The sequence below is a fragment of the Rana temporaria genome, chromosome 12, assembly GCF_905171775.1.
Source record: "Rana temporaria chromosome 12, aRanTem1.1, whole genome shotgun sequence".
Classification (NCBI taxonomy): Eukaryota; Metazoa; Chordata; class Amphibia; order Anura; family Ranidae; genus Rana; species Rana temporaria.
In genome coordinates, this window is record NC_053500.1 from 131,235,461 (window position 1) to 131,263,189 (window position 27,729).

Genomic DNA, 27,729 nt, shown 5'->3' on the forward strand with positions numbered 1-27,729 from the left:
GCCGCCTTAAAGTTGCGGCGCTCTCTCTAAATCCAGCTACAAGAGTGCAACCTGCTCAAGCTACTCGGTTTATGTCTGCTATAACATCTCTTTTGGTTTAGGGGTGGACTTTGCTTAACAGAATATGACTTTTACTTGCGTTATATTGTTATACTATTAAAATGTTTTACAATAGTTTTCTTGTTAACATTTTTTTCCCAATGGTTCTAGATTTTTGCTGTCAAGTTGAGTTTCTCTTCTGATCTTCACCCAGGAACTTTTATCACAGAATGGGAAGATGGGGCTAAAGTCTGCGAGTCTATCCTAAGTGGTGAAGAATCAACATATAAAGCTGTGGCAGATCAGATGGTCATGTTGGCTCAATTCTACCGTTTTGATGGCTGGCTGGTCAACATTGAGAATGTACTTAGCGTAAGTATTGCCTATGCCCAGGGCCGATCCACCCTATAGGCTCACTATGCAAGCTGCTTAGGGCCCCGCAAAGCTGCAGGGGGCCCCCAAATTACTAGAGGCCCCACCTGGTGAGATGTCATTTTTGGCCCCTCACCCCACTTCTCAACTCGCTGGCTGCATGGAAGAAGAGGTAAGAAGTCGGCATGACATGTCACTGTCTGCAGTGCCCCCCCCCCCCCTACTTCTCAACTTTAATGTGACATGTAATTTTGCTTAGGGCCCCAGGGAGGTCAGGATCGGCACTGCCTATGCTTACTGTCCATGTCATGAATACGAAAGGCCCAATTCAGACTGGGTCAAGCAGCCCGTTCTTGTAATTTACCACAATTATCTGTTGTCAACTGTTTTATGGCCCATCGCATGATCTGCCGGGTCCACTTTCTATCTGGTGGTCGGTGATCCTGAATAATTCAGGAAGTGACACTGAGTTTGGCACATCAGCACCAACCTCTGTAGTTTTATTCTATGATCCCAGTCCAATGTGATGGGACATCCTCAGGGGGAGGGGCTGTGCCTGTGCTTTAGTTACACTCTAAGGGCCAGATTCACGTAGCTCAGCGGATCTATAGATCCGCTCGATCTACGTGAATTAAGATCCGCTCCCGCAAGTTTAGGAGGCAAGTGGCTAATTCACAAACCACTTACCTCCAAACTTGCGACGTCGGATCCTAAATCCCCCAGCGGAATTCAAATTCCACGGCTAGGGGCGTGTCATATTTAAATCAGGCGCGTTCCCGCGCCGATTTAAATGCGCAGGCGCCGTCCGCGAAATTTCCCGGCGTGCATTGCTCCCACTGACGTCGCTAGGACGTCAGTGGTTGCGACGCGTACGTAAACTACGTAGTTCCGTATTCGAGAACGACTTACGGAAACTACGTAAAAAAATTCAAATTCGACGCGGGAACGACGGCCATACTTAACATTGGCTGCGCCTGCTTTTAGAAAGGGTAAGTATACGACGGGTACCGCGCTACGGAAACGACGTAAGAACACAGCGCCGGGTCCGTGTACGTTCGTGAATTTGCGTATCTCGCTGATTTACATATTATTCAGTGTAAATCAGCGGGAACGCCCCCGGCGCCATTTTTAATTAAAAAAAAAGATCCGACAGTGTAACACAGTTACACCTGTCAGATCTTCGCCCTATCTATGCGTAACTGCTTCTATGAATCAGGCGCATGGATAGGACCAGTCTAAGTCAGAGATACGATGGTGTATCTGTAGATACACCGTCGTATCTCTTTGTGAATCTGGCCCTAAATCCTCATTCCAGTTACAAAATTTTATCTGTGATGAATCTAAAATGATAAAGTGACAGAGGACATTACATGCAGGAACCTGGAGATACCTGCTTGTGCTTTCAGCTTTCTTTAAAGTGGTTGTAAACCCACACAGACCACTTTAACCTACAGGTACGCCTAGATTAAGGCTGACCTGTAGGTGCAACAAATATCTCCTAGACCAGGGATATGCAATTAGTGGACCTCCAGCTGTTGCAAAACTACAAGTCTCATGAGGCATAGCAAGACTCTGACAGCTACAAGCATGACACCAAGAGGCAGAGACATGATGGGACTTGTAGTTTTGCAACAGCTGGAGGTCCGCTAATTGCATATCCCTGTCCCAGACCTACACGGTTTAGGAGATATTTGCAGAAAAGACTGCGCCGATGTCTACGGCGCATGCGTGCCGTTAGTGAGGGCGATCGTGCCGTCACTGACGGCTCCCGCACGCATATGTGGGAGTGACGTTATTGCGGCTCCGGCCAATCACAGCGCCGGAGCCGCGATACCCGAAAGTAACTCGGGTATCGATGGGGGAGGTGAGGAACGAGAGTCGCTTCGGGGGCTTCGATCTCGGGTAAGCAATTCTCAGCTTTGTTTTGAGAAGGAATCACTGTGCTAAAGTAATAAGCTAGTATGCTATGCAACAAGATATGCTTAATCTAAGCTTACCTGTAGTTGCAAGTGGCAAGAGTGGGTTTACAGCCAATTTAAGGCCCCATACACACGATAGAATCCATCCGCTGAAAAATCCCAGCGGATCTGTTTCCGCGGATATTTCTCCCCTGGGATGGATTCCAGCAGATCGAATATTTGCTGACATGCTAAACAAATCTATCCGCTGGAATCCATCCCAACGGATGGATCCGCTGGTCTGTATAGACTCACCGGATCCATCCGTCCGAAGGGATCCCCCGCATGCGTCGTAATGATTCGACGCATGCGTGGAAGTCCTTATATGACAGCGTCGCGCACGTCGGATCTCAGATGAGGGCTGTGACCTCATTAATTTTATGTATCTGAGAATCATCACAACGAACACTGGTAATGGAAATCTCTTATAGTTTGTCTTTCTCTTTTTATGTCTAGCCACTGGCAGTGTCCCGGGTCCCGCTCTTCCTTTCCTACTTAATGGAAAAGATGCACTCCCAGATCCCGGGGAGCCTCGTCCTGTGGTACGACAGTGTGATCCATACCGGAGAACTGCGATGGCAAAATGAACTTAATAATGAAAACAGGTAAGTGACCAGTGGAATGGTGGTGGGTTTTATCTATTTTCTGGAATACCTCACCCTTTGACCCCTTTTCAAGGGTCTGATCAGGTCCATTTGTCATCTTTTCAGGTGGACCTAATCGAACCCTCCATTCACCTCTATGGACCTGCGAGTCCGTTTACACCTGCCTACTTCCAATCGGATCCGTCCCCCTCCATCTAGGTGGATCTGGGGCAGCCGGGTGTAAACGGACAGTGAAGTCTGCATACACCTAACCGCCCATAGAGCAGGGTGGGCTCTGTCTGTGTCTGCTCTACATAAGCTGAGAAGACATGGACCTGTCATCCGCCCGCTCTGCTCTGAGATCAGCGGACAGATCCCCTGATAATCAAATCGGAGTCCGCCTTGTGTGAAAGAGGCCTTTTTTTTCTTCTGATATTACGTAAATGTGTGTGTGTGTGTGTGTGTGTGTGTATATATATATATATATATATATATATATATATATATATATATATATATATATATATATTATATATGTGTATGGCCCAGATTCTCGTAGGAGTTACGCCGGCGTATCTCCGGATACGCCATCGTAACTCTGAGTGTGAGGCGTCGTATCTATGCGCCTGATTCTTAGAATCAGTTACGCATAGATTTGTCTTAGATACGCCGTCGTATCTAAGTTGCATATTTACGCTGGCCGCTAGGTGGCGCTTCCGTCGATTTACGCGTTGAATATGGTAATGAGCTAGATACGCCGAGTCTCAAACGTACGTGCGCCCGGCGCATTTTTTTACGTCGTTTACGTAAGGCTTTTTTGGGCGTAAAGTTACCCCTGCTCTATGAGGCGTAGATGAGGCGTACCAATGTTAGGTGTGGACGTCGGAACAGCGTCAAAGTTTTCACGTTTTACGTTGTTTGCGTAAGTCGTCCGTGAATAGGGCTGGACGTAAGTTACGTTCACGTCGACTAGGCATTGAGCAGGCGCAATTTAATTTGAAAATTCGACGTGATACTGAGCATGAGCGCGCATGCACCGTTCGAAAAAAGCGTCAATTACGTGGGGTCACGATTAATTTCCATAAAACACGCCCACCACTTCCACATTTGAATTAGGCGGGCTTACGCCGGCCCAGTTACATTACGCCGGCGTAACTTAAAGCGCAAGTTCTTTGAGAATACGGGACACGCCGCTCTAAGTTACGGCGGCGTAGTGTATCTGAGATGCGCTACGCCCGCCTAAAGATAGGCGAATCTACGTGAATCTGGGCCTACATATGTATGTGTGTGTGTGTGTATGTGTGTGTGTGTATATGTATGTATATATATATCTCCCTAAAAAAAAAATTCCCATTCTTGATTATTCTATGCTTTTTTTTTTTTTTACCACAATAAGAAAAAAAATCTAAGACAATTAAGTAAACATCGGGGTGGTCCTTGTTATCGGCCTTTCCAGTGTACATAAACCATAAAAATGAGCTTCTGATTTTTGGTATGCTAAAATATGCAATATACACAATATGCAAATCGCATCCAAGTAAAACGACATAATCGCACTGAAAGTCACATCAGAATCTGATCGCAGCAGTGTGATCTTAGCCCAAGTCCCCCTTGGCAGCTATTCGTATTGTAAACCTCCAGACATGAAATATGAACAAAGCACAGTCAGTCGTGTGTAGTTGTCTCAATCCAGAGAACCAAGTCTCATTTCTGTCTGCTGCTTCATTCCTCTACTATCGGCATGAATCACCTCTGACAAGTTTTCCTGACACCAAGAGAAAAAAAGGTAACGGGGAGGGATCTCCAGCTGATTGGCAGCCTTGGCTCTGTTCCTGTGTGAAGGGGGGGGGGGGGGGTCTCTTCCCTCCAATTAGCTCTCTGAGCTATCCTCACTGATGTGACATCAGCTCTCCGCCCCCTGCTTTTCATTGCTGAGCGATCCTGTGTAAATTCCTCACTTTAGATGTAGGGGAAAGACAGCTGTAGATAATCGGGTACAACTTATGTAGGAGGATTTGTTTCATCTTTGTGTATCACAGAACAAGTTTCCTTTCTTTTATATCTATAGACAGTTTTTTGACGCTTGCGATGGAATTTTCACAAACTACAACTGGAAGGAGGAGCATTTACAGCGTATGGCGGTGGAGCCCCGCAGGACGGACGTCTACGTCGGAGTGGACATCTTCGGTCGGGGAGACGTTGTAGGAGGCCAGTTTGAAACCTTCAAGGTAAACGTAGTGAATGTGTACTGCTGTCAGTGTTAGTGATCCTTCGATGGGCATTGTGATTTGTAGGGTTGTCCCGATGACACTTTTTTTAAGACTGAATACAAGTACTGATACTTTTTTTCCCAAGTACTCGCCGATACTTTTTTTTATCTCACATGTGTCAGGTGTTTTTTTTTTTTTAAGGGGGGGGGGCAGTGTCAGTGGGCCGGATTCAGATACATTGGCGTATCTGTCCGCCCGGCGTAACGTATCTGACATACGTTATGCCGCTCTAACTTTAGGCGCAAGTTCTTTATTCAGAAAGAACTTGCGCCCTTAGTTACAGCGGCGTAACGTATATGTTGCAGCGTAAGGCCGCGTAATTCAAATGGGGATGTAGGGGGCGTGTTTTATTTAAATTTGTGTTTGCGCCGTCCGTAAAATATCCCAATGTGCATTGCTCTAAATGACGTCGCAAAGGACGTCATTGGTTTCGACGTGAACGTAAATTACGTCCAGCCGTATTCGCGAACGACTTACGCAAACGACGTAAAAAATTCAAAACTCGGCGCGGAAACGACGGCCATACTTAATATTAGCTACCCCTCATATAGCAGGGGTAACTATACGCCAGAAAAAGCCGAACACAAACGACGTAAAAAAAAAGCGCGGTCGTTCGTTTCTGAATCGGCGTAAATACTCATTTGCATATTCCTCGCGTAAAAATACGGAAGCGCCACCTAGCGGCCAGCCTGAAATTGCAGCCTAAGATCCGACGGTGTAAGACACTTACACCTGTCGGATCTTAGGGATATCTATGCGTAACTGATTCTCTGAATCAGTCGCATAGATACGACGGTCGGACTCAGAGATACGACGGCGTATCGGGAGATACGCCGTCGTATCTCTTTCTGAATCCGGCCCAGTGTGTTTTTATTAATTTTTTTATTATTTTTTTACATTTTTTTATTTGTTGCGATTTTTTTTTTTTTTTTTTATCAGCCCTGTTTGGGGGCTTTGGTGAGACATCAGGGGTCTTAACATCTCCCCTTTGGAACAGGGAAAGGGACTAGGGACACAGATTCCCCAGTCCCTTTCTCAGCAGCCTCAGCTGCGCCGAAAATGAATGGAGAGAAGACAGCAGCTCCTCTCCATTCATAAACTGAAGCATCGTAAAAAAACAGTTTACGATGTTTCAGTTATGTGATTGGACAGAGTCAGTAATTACTGACTCTGTACATTCGGAAAAGGTAGGTTTACCGGCTCCTACCTCCGCTCTCCATCCTGACAGATCGAGGGGGACACGGAGGAGAAGAGAGGGGGACACGGAGGAGGAGAGAGGGGGACACTGAGCAGCACAGAGGGGGACAGCAGCAGAGCAGAAGGGGGACTGGAGGAGGATGTGGGGACAGTCAGCGGTGATCGTGTGTGGGAGAGTTACAAGCACGGATCACTGCTAATTTCACTTGCGGTGATCGGTGCTTGTAACTCTCCCACCGCACTGATCACCCTGACTGACCAGGTATCGGGTGAAGCATCGGAGCATTTGCAGTACTCGGGCAAATGCTCGGTATCGGGACCACCCTACTGATTTGATCTCCCAGTGTGAGGCTCGGTTCGCATATATGCGGCCGCGGTTTTCTTGGTTTAGTAAGAGGAGTCCGGTGCAATTTTGTTCACCCGTTCAGGTGAGATTCAGGTGCGAATCTTTACTTGGAAAGCCCACCTGAACCAAACTAAAAAACGCACAGGACTCTTTTTAAACACTTGAATACCGGGCACTTTCCGCTCTTCCTGCCCAGGACAATTTTTAGCTTTCAGCGCTATAGCACTTTAAATGACAATTGCGCAGTCATGCAACACTGTACCCAATCAATTTATCATTTTGTACCCACAAATAGAGCTTTCTTTTGGTGGTATTTGATCATCACTGGGGTTTTTGTTTTGCTAAACAAAACAGAACATTTTGGAAAAACTTTTTTTTTCTTTGTTTTTGTTATCAAATTTTGTAAACAAGTAATTGTATCTCCTTCACTGACGGGCACTGATGGGTGATGATGAGACACTGATATGCAGCACTGATAGGTGGCACTGATATGCGGTGCTGATAAGAGACACTGATAGATGGCACTGATGGGTTTAACTGATGGGCACTGATAGATGGCTCTTATATGCAGCACTGATGAAGCACTGCCAGGCTTTATTGCTGGGCATTGATTGGCATCTATAATGGGCACGGATTTGTGTGGCATCCCTGGTGGCCCTGGGTGGGCATCCATGATCAGCATCCCTGGTGGTCCTGGGTGGCATGCCTGGTGGTCCTATGGCCCTCGAGGGGTGGGGTAAGTGCAGATCCCCCCCCCCCCCATCAGGAGAGCCACTGATCGGCTCTCCTGTACTCTCGTCTGTGAGGAAATGCCAATGCACTGCTTTTCCTGTTTATACTGTGATCAGCTGTTATTGGACACAACTGATCATGTGGTAAAGAGCCTCCGCAAATTTTTCCGGGGCTGAAGAGGTTAAAATGGATGTAAACCGTCACATATACCCAGTGAAGTGAACAGCCTCTGATGATGCACTGAGATGAAACAAATCTCCCTACATAAGTTTTACATGTATGTCTGCTGTCTTCATCTTTATATATTTTTTAGAAAGTTCAGATGTGTTAGGAAATTTCCTCTTACTGTTCAGCACTGCAGTGAAGTCTGGGCATACAGTCAAGGCAGCTGATTGGAGGAAAAGCACACAATCCCCCCTCCTCATAGGTAGAGACTTCCAGGGCTGTTCCTTGAATAGTTCAGCACTCTGCTAATCTTTTTATAGCATCCTCCCCAACACAAAACCCGGGCTGCTTTTATCTCCATTGCGGGAGAACTTGTCAGATGTTATTAGACTGATAACAGAAGAACAGAGCAGGAGAAAGCCACAGGGCTTAGTGCTTTTGAAGAGAGATAAGAAAACACTGCAGATATATGTGCCCAGTTAATGAATCAGGTTTACATCCACTTTAAAACAAGAACTCTGATTGGTCACTGTCAGTAACAGCTCATTTTATGTTTTTAATTTGTTTTTCCTCCAGTTTTGATGACTCTGCTCTATGGGCCAGATTCTCAAAAGAGTTACGCCAGTGTATCTACTGATACACCGGCGTAATTCGAAATTCCCGCCGGCGTATCATTGTTTTGTATTCACAAAACAAGATACGCCGGAATTAGGCTAGGATCCGACTGGTGTAAGTCACTTACACCGTCGGATCCTAAATGCAATACAACGCTGACCGCTAGGTGGCGTTTACGTTCAGGTCTCATTTGACTATGCAAATGAGCCTGATACGCCGATTCCCGAACGAATTTGCGTCGCGTACGTCGTTTCCGTAAGAGTAAGGTTACCCCTGCTATATGAGCAGTAACCTTACGCCAGTCCGCCGTATGCCATGTTAAGTATGGCATCGGGTCCGCGTCGGCTTTTTCCGTTGGTTACGTCGTTTTCCTAAGTCGTTCTTGAATACGACTTTACGTCAATGACGCTCACGTCGGCGTCATTGACGTTTTCCGTCGTGAGCTGGAGCATGCGCACTGGGCTATTTTTCAGCCCGGCGCATGCGCAGTTCAATCGGCGCGGGGGCGTGCTTAATTTGAATACTAGCCGCCCCCGTTGAATTACGCGGCCATACGCCGGGCCATTTACACTACGCCGCCGCAAATTACGGAGCAAGTGTTTGGGGAATACGGCACTTGCTCCTGTAAGTTGTGGCGGCGTAGTGTAAATAGCTTACGTGACGCCGCCGCAGGATGTACCAGAATCTGGCCCTCTGTGTCTCTGCTGCTGACTATCTGCCCCATGTACTGACCATGCAGCCCCTCTAATCTAACATGTATTGTTCTCCAGTCTTTGCAGATGATCCGTCAGTATGGCTTCTCTGCTGCGCTCTTTGCTCCTGGCTGGGTCTACGAATGTTTCAACAAGGAACAGTTCTTGGAGAACCAGCACAGGTGGGAATAATAATAGTGATGATACAAATAATAATCTGTATGAAGTATTCGGGGCTCGTTGCACTAGGGGGTTGCAGTGACGCACACATGTTCTTTTTACGTAGGCTGCCGCAGCACACAGATCATTCACATCTATTGCATTGTGATGTAGTAGAACGGAAGTGCATTGCATTGTGTTAAAGGCTAAGGGCTAGATTCAGGTAGGAGATACAACGGCGTATCTCCTGATACGCCGTCGTATCTCTGAGATACGACGGTCGTATCTATGCGCCTGATTCATAGAATCAGTTACGCATAGATATGCCTAAGATCCGACAGGGGTAAGTGACTTTCACCGTCGGATCTTAGGATGCAATACTTTGGCGCCCGCTGGGTGGAGTTTGCGTCGTTTTCCGCGTCGGGTATGCTAATTAGCTGTTTACGGCGATCCACGAAGCTACGCGCGCTCGTCGCATTCTCTTACGTTGTCGCTAGTCAGCTTTTCCCGTCGTAAAGTTACGAGTCCTATTTCATGGCTTATATTTAGTCCAGCCATGTTAAAGTATAGCCGTCGTTCCCGCGTCGAATTTCCATTTTTTTTTTTTTTTTTTTTGCGTAAGACGTCCGGGAATACGAAAGGACGTAACGCACGTCGCCGTTCAAAAAACGCATCGTAATTTCGCGCAAAAGGACGGCAGGAAATTTCCTAACGGAGCATGCGCAGAACGTTTGGCGCGGGAACGCGCCTAATTTAAATGGTACACGCCCCATTTGAATTAGGCGGGCTTGCGCCGGACGGCTTTACGTTACACCGCCGCAAGTTTCCACGCAAGTGCTTTGTGAATCAGGCACCTGCGCTGAAAACTTGCGACGGTGTAACGTAAAGGCGATACGTTACGCCGCCACTATTCTATGTGAATCTAGCCCTAAGTTCACATTTTTTCCCCCTAAAATTCAGCTACCAATATACAGCATCTCACAAAAGTTAGTACACCCCTCACATTTTTGTAAATATTTTATTCTATCTTTTCATGTGACAACACTGAAGAAATGACACTTTGCTACAATGTTGTGTAGTGAGTGTACAGCTTGTATAACGGTGTAAATTTGCTGTCCCCTCAAAATAACTCAACACACAGCCATTAATGTCTAAACCGCTGGCGACAAAAGTGAGTACACCCCTAAGTGAAAATGTCCGAATTGGGCCCAAAGTGTCAATATTTTGTGTGGCCACCATTATTTTCCAGAACTGCCTTAATCCTCTTGGGCATGGAGGTCACCAGAGCTTCACAGGTTGTCACTGGAGTCGTCTTCCTCTCCTCCATGACGACATCACAGAGCTGGTGGATGTTAGAGACCTTGCGCTCCTCCACCTTCCATTTGAGGATGTCCCACAGATGCTCAATAGCGTTTAGGGCTGGAGACATGCTTGGCCAGTCCATCACTTTTACCCTCAGCTTCTTTAGCAAGGCAGTGGTCACCTTGGAGGTGTGTTTGGGGTCAATATCATGTTTGAATACTGCCCTGCGGCCCAGTCTCTGAAGGGAGGGGATCATTCTCTGCTTCAGTATGTCACAGTACATGTTGGCATTCATGGTTCCCTCAATGATCTGTAGCTCCCCAGTGCCGGCAGCACTCATGCAGCCCCAGACCATGACACTCCCACCACCATGCTTGACTGTAGGTAAGACACATTAGTCTTTGTCCTCCTCACCTGGTTGCCGCCACACGCGCTTGTCACCATCTGAACCAAATTGGGCCCAAAGTGTCAATATTTTGTGTGGCCACCATTATTTTCCAGCACTGCCTTAAATCTCTTGGGCATGGAGTTCACCAGAGCTTCACAGGTTGCCACTGGAGTCCTCTTCCACTCCTCCATGATGACATCACAGAGCTGGTGGATGTTGGAGACCTTGCGCTCCTCCACAGATGCTCAATAGGGTTTAAGAACAGCACATCAGGGTCCATAGCTCTGCATTGGACATAATGACGCCGGGGGACAGCCCATCACCAGACCTGGAGTGGGGTGGGGGGCACCATCTGCCAGGGGGATAGGAGAATCAGGTAAGTAAAATTTGTTTAATCTCCCCTATACATAAACTAGGAGCTCACCCATGCAGTGTGCAGCAATAAGGAATTTTCAGATTTCCTGGAGTTTGGCTTTATTAAAACATCTTTTTTTTTTTTTTAGAAATATATGTTACAAGGCTCAGCTTTGGTAGAGGATTCCCAGATCATTATGGGGTTTTCTAAAGAGAGAGCCTGAAGCTTCTGGTTGAAATGGAATGGAACTGTCAGTACAGAGCCAGCAGGGAGGGGTAGAGGTCGCTTCTCTGAGTCATTCTGTTGTGTTAGTTTCAGCTTTAGGCCCCTTTCACACTTGGGCGGGAGGTGCGCTGACGATATAGAGGCGCTATACTGTCGGATTTGTGGCGGAATTGCATCGGTATTCGGGCACTAGTGGTGCGGTTTTAACCCCCGTTAACGGACTAAAAAGGGTTAATACCGCCGACAATGCACCTCTGCCCGCCGCCGTGGTATCCCATTGTTTTCAATGGGAAGGAGCAGTAAACACACCGCTCCTTTACCGCTCAAAAGATGCGGCTAGCAGGACCGCTCCAAAAGCCAAGCCCTCGGGGGTTTCACACTGTGCCTGCAGGGCAGGAGTTTTTCAGGCGGTATTAAAGTGGAGGTTGACCCGGAAATGTTAATTTTTAACATTAGATTGAGGCTCATTTTGTGAAGGAGAATCGGGTATTTTTTTTAAAACGCAGCAGTACTTACCGTTTTAGAGAGCGATCTTCTCCGCCGCTTCCGGGTATGGGCTGCGGGACTGGGCGTTCCTATTTGATTGACAGTCTTCCGGCGGTCGCATACATCGCGTCACGATTTTCCGAAAGTAGCCAAACGTCGGTGCGCAGGCGCCGTATAGAGCCGCACTGAAGTTCGGCTTCTTTCGGCTACTCGTGACGCGATGTATGCGACTGTCGGAAGCCTGTCAATCAAATAGGAACGCCCAGTCCCAAAGACCATACCCGGAAGCGGCGGAGAAGATCGCTCTCTAAAACGGTAAGTACTGCTTCGTTTTTAAAAAAAACACCTGATTCCCCTTCACAAAATGAGCATACATCTAATGTTAAATTTTTTTTTCGGGTGAACTCCCGCTTTAAGGCGCTATTTGAAAGGGGCCTTAGTTGTAAAATAAACCATATAAATATGTCTTTCTTGTAGGTAATGCATAAGAGAGAGATCCCCAAACAACATTGGGGCATAGATGTTGATTTATCATAGTCTTGTGTTGTAGAGTGTTTGTTTATTTTGTTTTTACAACAGAGCAGCTAAGAACTGCCAGGTAAACATGTAATACAGCCTAGAGCTCCACTTTGTCAATTACGTTCCTATATTTTAAACTTAATCATTTGGAATTGTGTTTATACAACAATTAATTTGGTTCATCCCAAAATCTTTCTGCAGGTTTTGGTCTCTCTTGGAGAATCACATGTACATCCACAGTCTCTGCACCCTTCCTATATGTTCCTCGTTCTGTCTTGGGTACGGGAAGAAGAGATTTTTCTACGGAGAGGTGAGTTGTGTGTTGGAGCACCTGAAGAATGGTAGTACAATGCCGGTGGTCTCATCCATGTCTGTCCCATGATAAAAAGCAACTCATTGCACATGAGCCCTGTGTAGGGTTAGCGGAGGATTGCGGAAGAGAGTGGACACCAGAGATCTATGACTTGGCTGCTTTTAGTGGGCCATATTCTCGTAGAAAGTAGGCGGGCGGCGCATAAGCCATTTACACTCCGCCGCCCCAACCTACAGGAGCAAGTGCTGTATTCCCCAAACACTTGCTCCGTAGTTTGGGGCGGCGTAGTGTAATTGGCCCGGCGTATCCCCGCGTATATCCAAGGGGGCGGCTTGTATTTAAATTAAGCGCGCCCCCGATTCGAACAAACTGCGCATGCGCCGGGGTTAAAATAGCCCAGTGCGCATGCTCCAGTTCTTGATGTAAAACGTCAATGACGCCGACGTGTGCGTCATTGACGTAAAGTTGTATTCGCGGACAACTTAGTAAAACGACGTACCCGATGGGAAAACACGACGCGGACCCGACGCCATACTTGACATGGCCTACGTGGGACTGGCGTAAGGTTACCCCTCATATAGCAGGGGTAACCTTACGCCTACGCAAACAACGTTAGCGTCGGTTACGCGACGCGATTTCGTTCGTGAATCGGCGTATCAGGCTCATTTGCATAAACAAATGAGACCTGAACGTAAACGCCACCTAGCGGCCGGCGGAGTAATTACATTTAAGATCCGACAGTGTAAGTGACTTACAGATGGCGGATCTTAAGCGTATCTATGCAAAAATGATTCTAAGAATCACTCGCATAGATACGCGGGTCAAAAAAGAGAGATACGATGGAGTATCCTGAGATACTCCGTCATAACTCTACTCAGAATATGGCCCAGTGTGTTTTGGCCAGGCTGTCGTATCTTGGCTACATTTAAGTGTATCTCAATTTGAGAATACACTTAAATGTATGACGGCTTAGATTCGGAGTTACGACGGCGTATCTACTGATACGCCGCCGTAACTCTTTGTGAATCTAGCTAATAGACAAGCTTTAAAAATTCAGAACTTTGAATGGATGTAGAGAAGACTGTAGATAAACAGGGACAATGTATGTTTGAGGATTTGTGTGTCGCCTAAGGCCAGTCCCTTTAGTGGGTATATGTAAGGGTTTACAGCCACTTTAAATGGTGAATGTTTTATTATGTGGTTTTTTTTTCCAGTGAATTTTTATTTATTTTTTTAACTCCGATGGTCATTACTGTTTTTCTTTTTGCTTTTCTTCAGGTGGAAGATATCGGGCCCTGGTTTAATTTAAGTGCTCAGGAACTCCAGCCCATCTTCTCCGCGGTAGAGCTGGATGAAGACAGCAGCTATGTGAAGAGCCGGGTTTGCCCACAGGAAGCCTGGAATGGAGGCAACTCTCTCCTGGTGGAAGGAAATTTATCGGCGAACACCAATGGCGTTTCTTTAAAGTGAGTTGCCCGATAGAGCTTCTGATTGGCTGTCATGTTGCGGTAGCTTTAGTATAGTCTGCTGGCTGTGGGATGCCGCTTGGTTAAGGTGCTCTGGGGTCTCACAGCTCATGTTGTACAGTCTGACCGCCCTCAGACACTGCTACATCCAGACTTCCTAGTCCCGTGACAAAAAAGCGAATGCCAAACGATTGTCTAAGATCCGTTATTGTTACCATCACACATAATATCCGGAATGCAGAAGACTGTCAACGTGTTTCGGGAGCCAAGATCCCACTTCTTCAGGGCTTGGACAATGTACCGCAGTGGTTCTCAACCCTGTCCTCAAGTTCCCCCAACAGGCCACGTTTGCAGGTTTTCCTTTATCTTGCACAGGTGCTTTAACCACTTAACCCCCGGACCATATTGCTGGTCAAAGACCAGAGCACTTTTTGCGATTCGGCACTGCGTCGCTTTAACTGACAATTGCGCGGTCGTGCGACGTGGCTCCCAGACAAAATTGGCGTCCTTTTTCCCCACCAATAGAGCTTTATTTTGGTGGTATTTGATCACCTCTGCGGTTTTTAGTTGTTGCGCTATAAACAAAAATAGAGCAACAATTTTGAAAAAAATGAATATTTTTTACTTTTTGCTGTAATAAATATCCCCCAAAAATATATAAAAAAACATTTTTTTTCCTCAGTTTAGGCCGATACGTATTCTTCTACATATTTTTCGTAAAAAAGAAATCGCAATAAGCGTTTATTGATTGGTTTGCGCAAAAGTTATAGCATTTACAAAATAGGGGGTATTTTTATGGCATTTTTATTAATATATTTTTTTTACTAGTAATGGCGGCGATCAGCGTTTTTTTTCGGTACTGCGACATTATAGCGGACACTTCGGACACTTTTGACACATTTTTGGGACCATTGGCATTTTTATAGCGATCAGTGCTATAAAAATGCATTGGATTACTATAAAAATGCCACTGGCAGGGAAGGGGTTAACACTAGGGGGCGGGGAAGGGGTTAAGTATGTTCCCTGGGTGTGTTCTAACTGTAGGGGGGGGTGGACTGACTTGGGGAAATGACTGATCGCTGTTCATACATTGTATGAACAGAAGATCAGCATTTCTCCCCCTGACAGGACCGGGAGCTGTGTGTTTACACACACAGCTCCCGGTCCTCGCTCTGTAACGAGCGATCGCGTGTGCCCGGCAGCGATCCCGCCCCCGCCGGGCACGAGCCCCTAGTGGCCTGCGCGAGAGCAGACATATAGCTACGGGCTCTCGCGCAGGGGAGCCGACCTGCCGCCGTAAAACGACGGCGGCTGGTCGGCAAGTTGTTAAATCAGAGTCAATGGCTTGGTATTTTGAACAGGGGACAGAACCACTTTGCGCACGTCATGTTGCTGTATGGCGGGCGGGAAGTGGTTAAAGCGTCATCATGACATCATGCACAGCTCTCTCTTGTGAGAGTTTGCCAGGAAAGGGGGGGTGAGTCATAAGAAGGCCAATGAGAGCTGCAGAGCTGGAAGTGTACCTCTGTGTGTCTGTGTAAATATAGAAAGTGAACAGTCGGCAGCTTCAGCTGCCCACAGTTAAAATGGCTGCAGACAGGAGATTTCTACAGAATATTTGGCAAGTACAGAATCACAGTGTATATAAAATAATATGCAAAGTGGTCAGAGGGAAGCTTCAGAATGGCAAAGATGTTTTTATTACAAATTTTGTGTGCAGACTGCAGTTCCTCTTTAAGGGTCTGAGTCCAGCACCTCACAACCCCCCCCCCCCCCCAGTCTAACTTTGGATATGATGAATTGGGTTAGGAATACACAATTGGGATTGGGGTGTGTATAATAAAAAATAATAATCTAAGTACCATTTTCCTAATGGATATCCAGCTGTCACATGACTCAGCTCTTTCCCAGCCTGTCTGCAGGGAAACATAAGCAGGAGGAGCTTCTAGTCCTCTGCTGCTCATCACATGTTAATAAAAAAAGGATTCGGAATACAGAGTAAAAATAAATAATTATTACTACATTGTTTTAAATTGTCATACAAATATATATTTGAAATCAAATCTTTTATTATTATCATTATTTTGGAAATAACATTGTGTGGGCAGGTTTCTACCAGTCACAGGCTGTGTCATGCCCTTCCGGCCTGTGTCTTAGAATAAGAGGGAGATGAAGCCTCCATCAATCTAGTTGTAATATCCCGTTCCCATTGTGTTTAGTGGATAAGTGGGTGTGGAGGAGGAGGGAGTGGGCTGTCATTTACCACTGTGTATACGCCCACATGTGTGACTCGATAGTCACATGAGCTGCTCAGATGTGATGGGGAGGAAATGCGCAGCATAGAAAAATCACTGAAAACTGAGCATGTGCAGAGTTGCCACCACAGCTGAAAAATCCCTAGCTGAATTGGGGGGGGGGGCATGAACAGAAGGGGGAGATAGAGAGCAGCAGGATCAACCAGTTTTTTTGTAGAATACAGAAAACGAATCTCATAGTGACTGAGTATGAACAGCATTTATTGATAGTTTTGTATGATGTAGCTTTAGTGACACTTTAACCAGGGGCGGACTGACAACTCATGGGGCCCCCGGGCAATAGGAGGTTATGGGGCCCCCCGGGCAATAGGAGGTTATGGGGCCCCCCAGGCAATAGGAGATTATGGGGCCCCCAGGCAATAGGAGATTATGGGGCCCCCGGGCAATAGGAGATTATTGAGACCCCAGGCAATAGATTAGGGGGCCACATAGTATACACACATACAGTATACATACACAGTATACAGACACACAATATACACACACATAGCTAGGTAGGGCGCCGCATCTTTCCGGCGGCGTATCGTATTTACGCTACGCCGCCTTAGGGCAGAGAGGCAAGTGCTGTATTCACAAAGCACTTGCCTCCTAACTTACGGTGGCGTATCGTAAATGGGGCCGGCGTAAGCGCGCCTAATTCAAATGAGGATGGGGGGGCGTGTTTTATGGAAATGATTGGTGACCCGACGTGATTGACGTTTTTTACGAACGTCGCATGCGCCGTCTGTCTACATATCCCAGTGTGCATTGCTCCAAAGTACGCCGCAAGGAAGTATTGGTTTCGACGTGAACGTAAATTACGTCCAGCCCCATTCACGGACGACTTACGCAAACGACGTAAAATTTTCAAATTTCGACGCGGGAACGACGGCCATACTTAACATTGACTAGGCCACCTAGGGGGCAGCTTTATCTTTACTCCGGCGTACCTCTTACGGAAACGGCGTATCTTTACTGCGACGGGCGCACGTACGTTCGTGAATCGGCGTATCTAGTCATTTACATATTCTACGCCGAACTCAACGGAATCGACACCTAGCGGTCAGCGGGAAAAATGCACCCTAAGATACAACGGCGTAGGAGACTTACGCCGCTCGTATCTTAGCCTAATTTAAGCTTATCTGGTTTCCTAGAATACGCTTAAATTTACGACGGCGCAGATTCAGAGTTACGACAGCGTATCTACTGATACACCGGCGTAACTCTCTCTGATTCTGGCCAACAGTATACATACACACAGAATACACATACACACAGAATACACATACACACACACTGAAAAGGTACTGGAGAGGCGGGGCAGCTATAATCTTGGGATTTTTTTTTAAAACACAGATTTTTACATACTGTCCCTGGTTTTACTGAGGCTGGCAACCCTGATAGGGGGGCCCCCTAGTGGCATGGGACCCTCGGGCAGTGCCCAAGTGCCCGAATGGTCAGTCCGCCCCTGACTTTAACCATGAAACATGTACGCATATCTAGGGTTCTTACTCAACCATTCCTGTTGACGTTTGTAGTCTCACTGAGTAGAGAAGCAAAGTCTAGGCAAGTAACAAGAGCTAAAGAACAATGGCTGCTCCCCTTTTTCTGATATGACAGACCCCCCCCAGTATATTTAGATACGTTAACTTCTATTATAAAGTGTCCCTCAAAATTGGAGCACAAAGGGCGGTGTAGGGGTAAAAGTGGACTACTTGGCATCATCTCTTCTCAGAAATCTGATTGGTGATCGGGGTTCCTTTCTTTTCTCTATTTGTTGTCAATCTGCTTTGCTCTGGATCATTGTCGATCCCTCATTTGTACAATGTTGTGCTTTGGTAGGTTGTTCTCTCTACATGTCCCCGCTCCGGAGAAGCTCTTGCTGTCCCTGGTGTACAGGCTGGAGGGGTCATCCAATGTCGCAGTCTCACTGGAGCTTACCACCCAAGACGCCCCATTATGCAGCGTGGAGAGTGTCTCCGAACTGACCGGTGAGCCATTTGTTGGTTGGCGATGTTTGTGCTGTGATCGCAACGTCTGTAACGCCTAATACGTCATATTTTTACATTGTAATACTAGGGGGTATGGCTGCAGCTGGATGCCAAAACCCAATATTACAATTTTCAGCAGCCACTGCTCTTTCTGCTAAAAGTGATCCGAGCGGCATGGCGTCACTCCCGACCTCCTAGGCCAGGGGTGGCCAACCAGTGGCCCACGGAGCTCTCTGATGTGGCCCGCGACCTCCTACTCTGGAATGGCGACTTGGCAAGACCTGATTGCAGGTTGCCGACCTGCCATACTGCAACATCAGTGTTGTGAATGAATCTGGTGGTAGAGGAAGAAAGCGGAGCAGAGCCCCATAAGCCGATGCGTCCTCTACAGCGCCGGCTTTTGCCACAGGTGGAGTCTATGGCAAAGTTCAGCTAACCCGCAGGTTAGACACAGGTGCACTACGCTGTACCCGCGGTGTGAGTAAACCACAGCACATCAGTGAGAAAGCAGTCTTGCCCTTTTCACGCGATCAGCCCGACCAAATGGGACCCTCAATTCACCTCTACAGAGCGACACATGTCCGTTTACACCCACCTACCTCCAATCTGAAAAACAGAAGGAAATTTGTCCCCTTCCATCTGGACGGATCGGAGGACCAATAGAGTAGCCGTGACCTGTCATCCACCCGCTCTGCACATTGTGGCCCACTACTGGTTACCAAGTTGCTTACGTGGCCCTCGTTCTTCAAAAGGTTGGGCACCCCTGTCCTAGGCCATAGACATATACTTAGTCCCTCTTTTCTTCTCAGGCTTTCTGATGAGCCAGGTAAGCTCAAGAACCACTGGAAGGCGGCATGGGGTGAGGGGGCAGGCGTGACCTCTCCTGTCGCATTCTGGTGGATACGGCGGCTGGTCGGCAAGGGGTTATAAACCTTCGTGTTTTTTCACCTTAATGCATCCTATGCATTAAGGTGAAAAAACACCTTGCAGTCACCGAGCCCCCGTTTTACTTACTTGAGCCCCGAATCTCCGAGGGCGCGACTCCGCGGCACAGCCATTGGCTCCCACTGCTGTCAATCAAATCTAATTACGCGGGGGGTGGGTCCGAGTCATACACTCGGCGGCTATGGACGCAGAGTTTATGACACTGGAGTGCGCCCGCAAAGTAACCCCCTCGGGAGAAAGCTACCCAGAGGGGGTTATCTATTGCGGGGAGAGCCGCCGTGGGACCCCAGAACAGGAGGATTGGGGCCACTCTGTGCAAAACAAACTGGACAGTGGAGGTAAGTATAACATGTTTGTTATTTAAAGAAAAAATAAAAATGTGAACCTTTAGGGCCAGTTCACACCAGACGCAGTCCCGTTCAGTTCCGTGCGCTTTTTTTCTGCACTAAAAATGCATGCACAGTGTTTTCTATGTATTCCAATGGCTCTAGTTCACACCATGCAGTCAGTTTCCAGAGCAGCTTTGCCTCTTAAGGAATATTTTAATTTTCATTATTTACTTCTATTTCCTTCCTGTCAATGTAAATGTGTCTGAGGCGTGTGATCCTGAGCGCAGTCTCTGTTTCAGGTTTAACACTGTTACTCTGTAACTTTTGCATTTTGTTTTCTCTTCCTCATCATATAGTGCAGCATCGAACGCACACCCCGACATCCCTCCAAGATCCGCCTTCATTTCTTACAGACCCTCAGCATGGCAAAGCATCCGGATGGGTAAAAAGGTTAGTATATAAACCACTTTACACACCTTGGGAGGGTACATGGTATGCCCAAAAAACTCCAATGCCCAGGTCTTCCTCCTTTCAACATCCGATATGCGGGTATAATCGACAAGACTGAGCTATCCGTGTCACGGCCAGTCCCCTTTTGTTTTCTTTCGCACTGGGGCGGACGGGAGTTGACGGTAAAACTAAAACTGCTTTACTGTCGTTTTAGCGGCGCTATTCAGTGCTAGCGGCCAAATAAATTAAATGCACCCGTGTAGCGCCACTACCGAAGTGCTTTGCAGACGCTTCAGCAGCGGTGCCCATTCATTTCAATGGGCAGGAGTGGTGTATACACCGCTCCTCTACCGCCCCAAACATGCTGCTTGCAGGACTTTTTTTAACATCCTGCCAGCGCTGCTTCCCAGTGTGAAAGCACTCAGGCTTTCACACTGGGACTGCAGGGGAGGTGTTTTTCAGGTGCTTTACATGCGCTGATTTTACCACAAAAGCTCCTGAAAAACGCCTCCAGTGTGAAAGGGGAGTGTGAAAGGGGACTTAGTGTTCTGGGAGCTCCCACAGCAGCTACTGTGTGTAAATAATTTCTAATGGAATTTGCAGGCTTCATTGAGAAAAATACATTTTAACAATGTTATTATTACAATGTATTTAGACTAGTGTTTTATGCACAGGTCAGGTATACCCTGTTTTAAGAATGTCCCTTACATTGGTGATCAGTGAGAAGAATGTTCCTTACATTGGTGATCAGTGAGAAGAATGTTCCTTACATTGGTGATCAGTGGGAAGAATGTCCCTTACATTGGTGATCAGTGGGAAGAATGTTCCTTACATTGGTGATCAGTGAGAAGAATGCTCCTTACATTGGTGATCAGTGGGAAGAATGTCCCTTACATTGGTGATCAGTGGGAAGAATGTCCCTTACATTGGTGATCAGTGGGAAGAATGCTCCTTACATTGGTGATCAGTGGGAAGAATGTCCCTTACATTGGTGATCAGTGGGAAGAATGCCCCTTACATTGGTGATCAGTGAGAAGAATGCCCCTTACATTGGTGATCAGTGGGAAGAATGTCCCTTACATTGGTGATCAGTGGGAAGAATGTCCCTTACATTGGTGATCAGTGGGAAGAATGCTCCTTACATTGGTGATCAGTGGGAAGAATGTCCCTTACATTGGTGATCAGTGGGAAGAATGCCCCTTACATTGGTGATCAGTGAGAAGAATGCCCCTTACATTGGTGATCAGTGAGAAGAATGTTCCTTACATTGGTGATCAGTGGGAAGAATGCCCCTTACATTGGTGATCAGTGGGAAGAATGTCCCTTACATTGGTGATCAGTGAGAAGAATGCCCCTTACATTGGTGATCAGTGAGAAGAATGTCCCTTACATTGGTGATCAGTGGGAAGAATGTCCCTTACATTGGTGGTCAGTGGGAAGAATGTCCCTTACATTGGTGATCAGTGGGAAGAATGTCCCTTACATTGGTGATCAGTGAGAAGAATGTCCCTTACATTGGTGATCAGTGAGAAGAATGTTCCTTACATTGGTGATCAGTGAGAAGAATGTCCCTTACATTGGTGATCAGTGGGAAGAATGTCCCTTACATTGGTGATCAGTGGGAAGAATGTCCCTTACATTGGTGGTCAGTGAGAAGAATGTCCCTTACATTGGTGATCAGTGGGAAGAATGTCCCTTACATTGGTGATCAGTGGGAAGAATGTCCCTTACATTGGTGATCAGTGAGAAGAATGTTCCTTACATTGGTGATCAGTGGGAAGAATGTCCCTTACATTGGTGATCAGTGGGAAGAATGCCCCTTACATTGGTGATCAGTGAGAAGAATGCCCCTTACATTGGTGATCAGTGAGAAGAATGTTCCTTACATTGGTGATCAGTGGGAAGAATGCCCCTTACATTGGTGATCAGTGGGAAGAATGTCCCTTACATTGGTGATCAGTGAGAAGAATGCCCCTTACATTGGTGATCAGTGAGAAGAATGTCCCTTACATTGGTGATCAGTGGGAAGAATGTCCCTTACATTGGTGGTCAGTGGGAAGAATGTCCCTTACATTGGTGATCAGTGGGAAGAATGTCCCTTACATTGGTGATCAGTGAGAAGAATGCCCCTTACATTGGTGATCAGTGAGAAGAATGCCCCTTACATTGGTGATCAGTGAGAAGAATGCCCCTTACATTGGTGATCAGTGAGAAGAATGTCCCTTACATTGGTGATCAGTGAGAAGAATGTTCCTTACATTGGTGATCAGTGGGAAGAATGCCCCTTACATTGGTGATCAGTGAGAAGAATGTCCCTTACATTGGTGATCAGTGGGAAGAATGTCCCTTACATTGGTGGTCAGTGGGAAGAATGTCCCTTACATTGGTGATCAGTGGGAAGAATGTCCCTTACATTGGTGATCAGTGAGAAGAATGCCCCTTACATTGGTGATCAGTGAGAAGAATGTCCCTTACATTGGTGATCAGTGAGAAGAATGCCCCTTACATTGGTGATCAGTGAGAAGAATGTCCCTTACATTGGTGATCAGTGAGAAGAATGTTCCTTACATTGGTGATCAGTGGGAAGAATGTCCCTTACATTGGTGATCAGTGAAAAGAATGTTCCTTACATTGGTGATCAGTGAGAAGAATGTCCCTTACATTGGTGATCAGTGGGAAGAATGTCCCTTACATTGGTGATCAGTGGGAAGAATGTCCCTTACATTGGTGATCAGTGGGAAGAATGTCCCTTACATTGGTGATCAGTGGGAAGAATGTCCCTTACATTGGTGATCAGTGGGAAGAATGTCCCTTACATTGGTGATCAGTGAGAAGAATGTTCCTTACATTGGTGATCAGTGGGAAGAATGTCCCTTACATTGGTGATCAGTGGGAAGAATGTTCCTTACATTGGTGATCAGTGGGAAGAATGTCCCTTACATTGGTGGTAAGTGGGAAGAATGTCCCTTACATTGGTGATCAGTGGGAAGAATGTCCCTTACATTGGTGATCAGTGGGAAGAATGTCCCTTACATTGGTGATCAGTGAGAAGAATGTCCCTTACATTGGTGATCAGTGGGAAGAATGTTCCTTACATTGGTGATCAGTGGGAAGAATGTTCCTTACATTGGTGATCAGTGGGAAGAATGTCCCTTACATTGGTGATCAGTGGGAAGAATGTCCCTTACATTGGTGGTAAGTGGGAAGAATGTCCCTTACATTGGTGATCAGTGGAAACAATGTCCTCCTTTTTAGAGGCAAAAAATAGTCATTGGTGCCAGTGTTTACTTGACCAACAAAAGAGAGGAGGATCTCCACTGGTCCCATGTTGTTGGCTCTGTCATGAGGCATTGGTGCTAGAACTATGTAGGCACCACTAGGTGGGAGTTAAATCCACCACAGCTCAAGAAACCCCTTGCAATCTCTGGAGGAACCCTAGGGTTCCATGGAACTATGGTTGAGAAAGGCTTCCTTAATTTATGTCACCTTACATTGGTCATTGTACATGGGAGACACATCGGACACTGTTCATGGAACCTCTAGCAACCACTGGAAGAACCTTAGGGTTCTGTGGGACCCTCATTGAATACCTCTGGCTTGGGTACTTTTTTTTTATATAAGAAGGATTTTTAATTACTATATCTTGCCTTACAAAGATTCCAAACAAACCTGATGAAGGGTGCACTGCCCTGAAACATGTTGGACCTACACTTCTGTGAATAATAAACATATATACAGTATATGATTCAGACTGATCTGCCAGCATATTGTCCTTGTTTTGCCCTACTGACAGAGCTCAGATGTAAGGAGATTGCTTATGTTATAACATGTTACCATTTGTTTATAGATATTATGAGGTGCAACTCCGCGGATGTTTCCTGACCAGTCTATCTGTACATTTCTCCAACCTGACGCCTGATAAAGAGGAGCAAAACTTTGTATGTCGCATCGGAGAAATAAGGGTAACTATCCACTTTAAGACCAGGCCTTTTCTGACACTTTACAAATAAAAATCATAAGTTTTTGCTAGAAAAATATTTGGAACCCCCAAACATTATGGGCCAGATTCTCGTAGATTGGCGTATCTTTGCGCGGGCGTAACGTATCCGATTTACGTTACGCCTCCGCAACTTAGACGGGCAAGTGCTGTATTCTCAAAGCACTTGCTCCGTAAGTTGCGGCGGCGTAGCGTAAATAGGCCGGCGTAAGCCCGCCTAATTCAAATTTGGAACAGGGGGGCGTGTGTTATGTAAAATAACCATGACCCGACGTGATTGACGTTTTTCACGAACGGCGCATGCGTCGTCCGTGGACATATCCCAGTCTGCATTGCTCCAAATACGCCGCAAGGACGTATTGGTTTTGACGTGAACGTAAATTACGTCCAGCCCCATTCACGGAACGACTTACGCAAACAACGTAAAATATTCAAAATTCGACGCGGGAACGACGTCCATACTTAACATTGTTACGCCGCATGTACACCACCATATAGCAGAGGTAACTTTACGCCGGGAAAAGCCTAACGTAAACGGCGTATCTGTACTGCGTCGGCCGGGCGTACGTTCGTGAATTTGCGTATCTAGCTGATTTACATATTTCTAGGCGGAAATCAACATACACGCCCCTAGCGGCCAGCGTAAATATGCAGTTAAGATCCGACGGCGTAACAGACTTACGCCGGTCGGATGTAATAGAAATCTATGCGTAACTGATTCTATGAATCAGGCGCATAGATACGACGGCACAACTCAGAGATACGACGGCGTATCTGGAGATACGCCGTCGTATCTGGAGATACGCCGTCGTATCTTCTTTGTGAATCTGGGCCTATATATTTTTTTTTAGCAGAGACCCTGGAGAATAAAATGAGTCATTGCAAATTTTTTGTCACATGATATTTCAGCGGTTTTCCAAATGCAATTTTTTTAGGGGAAAAAATACACTTTCATGGATGTGAACGGCTGCGTTTATATCTTCCCTAAACCAGAAGTGATGTCATGATATCGCTTCTGGCCTCCTAGGTCATAGAGGTGAGCAGAGATGATGATGATAGCCATCCGGGTGAACCCGCCGGATCGAATCCCAGGCTAACTCCATATTAAAAGCCTTCAGAGTGACTGATTAGCCGCTAGATGGCTTTTGGAAGTAGCGGAAGGGGTCCTCTCCCCCTCCCGATACTCGCTGGTGTTTCTCGTCTCACCAGGATGCCTGCGATTCCATCCGGCCATAGCCCAAACCTGCATTGTGTTTGTGTGTATGTATGTATGTGTGTGTGTGTGTGTGTATATATCATTCTTCAAATGGGTATTTAAATACTTTTACATTGATAAATAACTTTTACTGCTTTGTGGTGAACCATTTTGTACCGCAATGTTCGTTCTTCTCCGCAGGCTCTTGATGCTTCTCTACCTCCGCCTCGTCCTGTGCCGCCTACTGACCTCTCTCTGTCCCACGTTCTGTGGCGAAGGGACAAGCAATCCAATCAGCTCTTTGTCAGCTTAACCCTCCACTGGAGCCACAGCATGGACAATATTCGCCACTTTCGAATATACTGCCGCGGCGTCACCTGCCATCGAGCACCAGACTCTCAGACTCACCTTGTCGGACTGGCGCACGCTTGCATATACCGCGTTGTTGACCTGGCGGTACCCGATCCATGCCATCCAGCCCCAGGCAGGTTGGAGTTTACAGTACAACCAGTCAACAAGGACGCTATTGAAATCTTGCCTCCAGAATGGGGGCAGTTGGTTTTAGAATTTGTGGAGCAGACACAAACCGAGGTCTGACCGCGTCTGGATGGTTCGCAGTACCTGCTGATGCTGTTTGTTATACAGGGTTCATTGTAATTGTTTGTTTTTTTTCTTTTCTTTTCTTTTCTTTAGCCTTACACAAGGAAGTGGTTATTTTTTAAGGGCTGGGTCACACCACAACGCTGCGTGGGAAAGGCATATTCTGTGCACATTTCCCGCACCGTAGGTGATTGTGCTGCTTTTACGATCTGCCAGCAGGCGCCAACCTATTGTTGTTGGCACCTCAAATGTAGTACTATGCAGTTTGGTGCAGTGTGTTTTTAAAAGTATGCTGTGTACAGAGTACAGGGTTCAGGATGTGCTACATACAGAGTGCAGAGTTCAGGAGTGTGTTGTGTGCAGGGTTTAGGGGTTGCTCTATGCACAGAGTGCAGAGTCCAGGGGGTCGTGCTTGGGTGGAGAAGTCCAGGGGGTCGTGCTTGGGTGGAGAGTCCAGGGGGTCATGCTTGGGTGGAGAGTCCAGGGGGTCGTGCTTGGGTGGAGAGTCCAGGGGGTCGTGCTTGGGTGGAGAGGTCCAGGGGGTCGTGCTTGGGTGGAGAGGTCCAGGGGGTCGTGCTTGGGTGGAGAGGTCCAGGGGGTCGTGCTTGGGTGGAGAAGTCCAGGGGGTCGTGCTTGGGTGGAGAGTCCAGGGGGTTGTGCTTGGGTGGAGAGTCCAGGGGGTCGTGCTTGGGTGGAGAGTCCAGGGGGTCGTGCTTGGGTGGAGAGTCCAGGGGGTCGTGCTTGGGTGGAGAGTCCAGGGGGTCATGCTTGGGTGGAGAGGTCCAGGGGGTCGTGCTTGGGTGGAGAGGTCCAGGGGGTCGTGCTTGGGTGGAGAGGTCCAGGGGGTCGTGCTTGGGTGGAGAGGTCCAGGGGGTCGTGCTTGGGTGGAGAGGTCCAGGGGGTCGTGCTTGGGTGGAGAGGTCCAGGGGGTCGTGCTTGGGTGGAGAGGTTCAGGGGGTCGTGCTTGGGTGGAGAGGTCCAGGGGGTCGTGCTTGGGTGGAGAGGTCCAGGGGGTCGTGCTTGGGTGGAGATGTCCAGGGGGTGGTGCTTGGGTGGAGAGTCCAGGGGGTGGTGCTTGGGTGGAGAGTCCAGGGGGTGGTGCTTGGGTGGAGAGTCCAGGGGGTCGTGCTTGGGTGGAGAGTCCAGGGGGTCGTGCAGAGTCCAGGGGGTGCGCTGTGTACAGAGGTGCATTATGTACAATGTGCAACACCAACCCCCAAAGCTTCCTTGCATTTCTACTCTCTCCTTCCTCTCCCTGTGTAGGCGACTCTCCCTACTTCCCATGTATTTGGCTCGGTTATACCTCCCTGTGTAGGTGGCGCTGCCTTGCAATGAGATCGTTCTCACTCTTACATTCTGAAGTGTTGTCCTCACAATGAGGGATCAGTTACATCTGCAAACCAGTGAAAGCAAAAGCTGTCCCTAGTAAACACAGAAGGCTTCTGTGCTTACAAGTGAGATCAGGGAGTGGGAGTGGAGGATGAGAGCCGGAGGTTGTGGAGTGGAGTTTGAACATGATCCTGCTGCCAAACTGGTTGAGAGGGCAACACGACGAGGCCTGGTGGGCCAGATTGACCTGTGTTTGACATATGTGGTCTAGGGCATCTGAATGGGCCAGGACCTTATAGAACACTGTGTGACTTAGCTTCTCAGGGGTGGAGCTTCCCTTCTCCCACTCCCCCATGGAGCACACCCATGTCATATTCTGGTGTAAAATGCATCTTCCACTTCCATACCCTTTTTTA

At 47.3% G+C, this 27,729-nt stretch overlaps 1 protein-coding gene across 2 annotated transcripts in view; it reads left to right on the plus strand.

Annotated features, from left to right (window-relative positions):
• Positions 1 to 26,421, plus strand: part of ENGASE (endo-beta-N-acetylglucosaminidase) — a 39,543-nt gene extending 13,122 nt beyond the window's left edge. For both annotated transcript variants that reach the window (XM_040330717.1, XM_040330718.1), the window contains 10 exons: positions 254 to 411; positions 2,826 to 2,974; positions 5,022 to 5,181; positions 9,049 to 9,152; positions 12,606 to 12,714; positions 13,996 to 14,183; positions 18,320 to 18,468; positions 20,099 to 20,192; positions 24,040 to 24,154; positions 25,586 to 26,421. In XM_040330717.1, the coding sequence (XP_040186651.1) occupies positions 254 to 411; positions 2,826 to 2,974; positions 5,022 to 5,181; positions 9,049 to 9,152; positions 12,606 to 12,714; positions 13,996 to 14,183; positions 18,320 to 18,468; positions 20,099 to 20,192; positions 24,040 to 24,154; positions 25,586 to 25,981 (1,622 nt within the window). In that variant the 3' untranslated portion in view covers positions 25,982 to 26,421. The remainder of the gene's footprint in view (positions 1 to 253; positions 412 to 2,825; positions 2,975 to 5,021; positions 5,182 to 9,048; positions 9,153 to 12,605; positions 12,715 to 13,995; positions 14,184 to 18,319; positions 18,469 to 20,098; positions 20,193 to 24,039; positions 24,155 to 25,585) is intronic.
• The last annotated feature ends 1,308 nt before the right edge of the window (positions 26,422 to 27,729 follow it).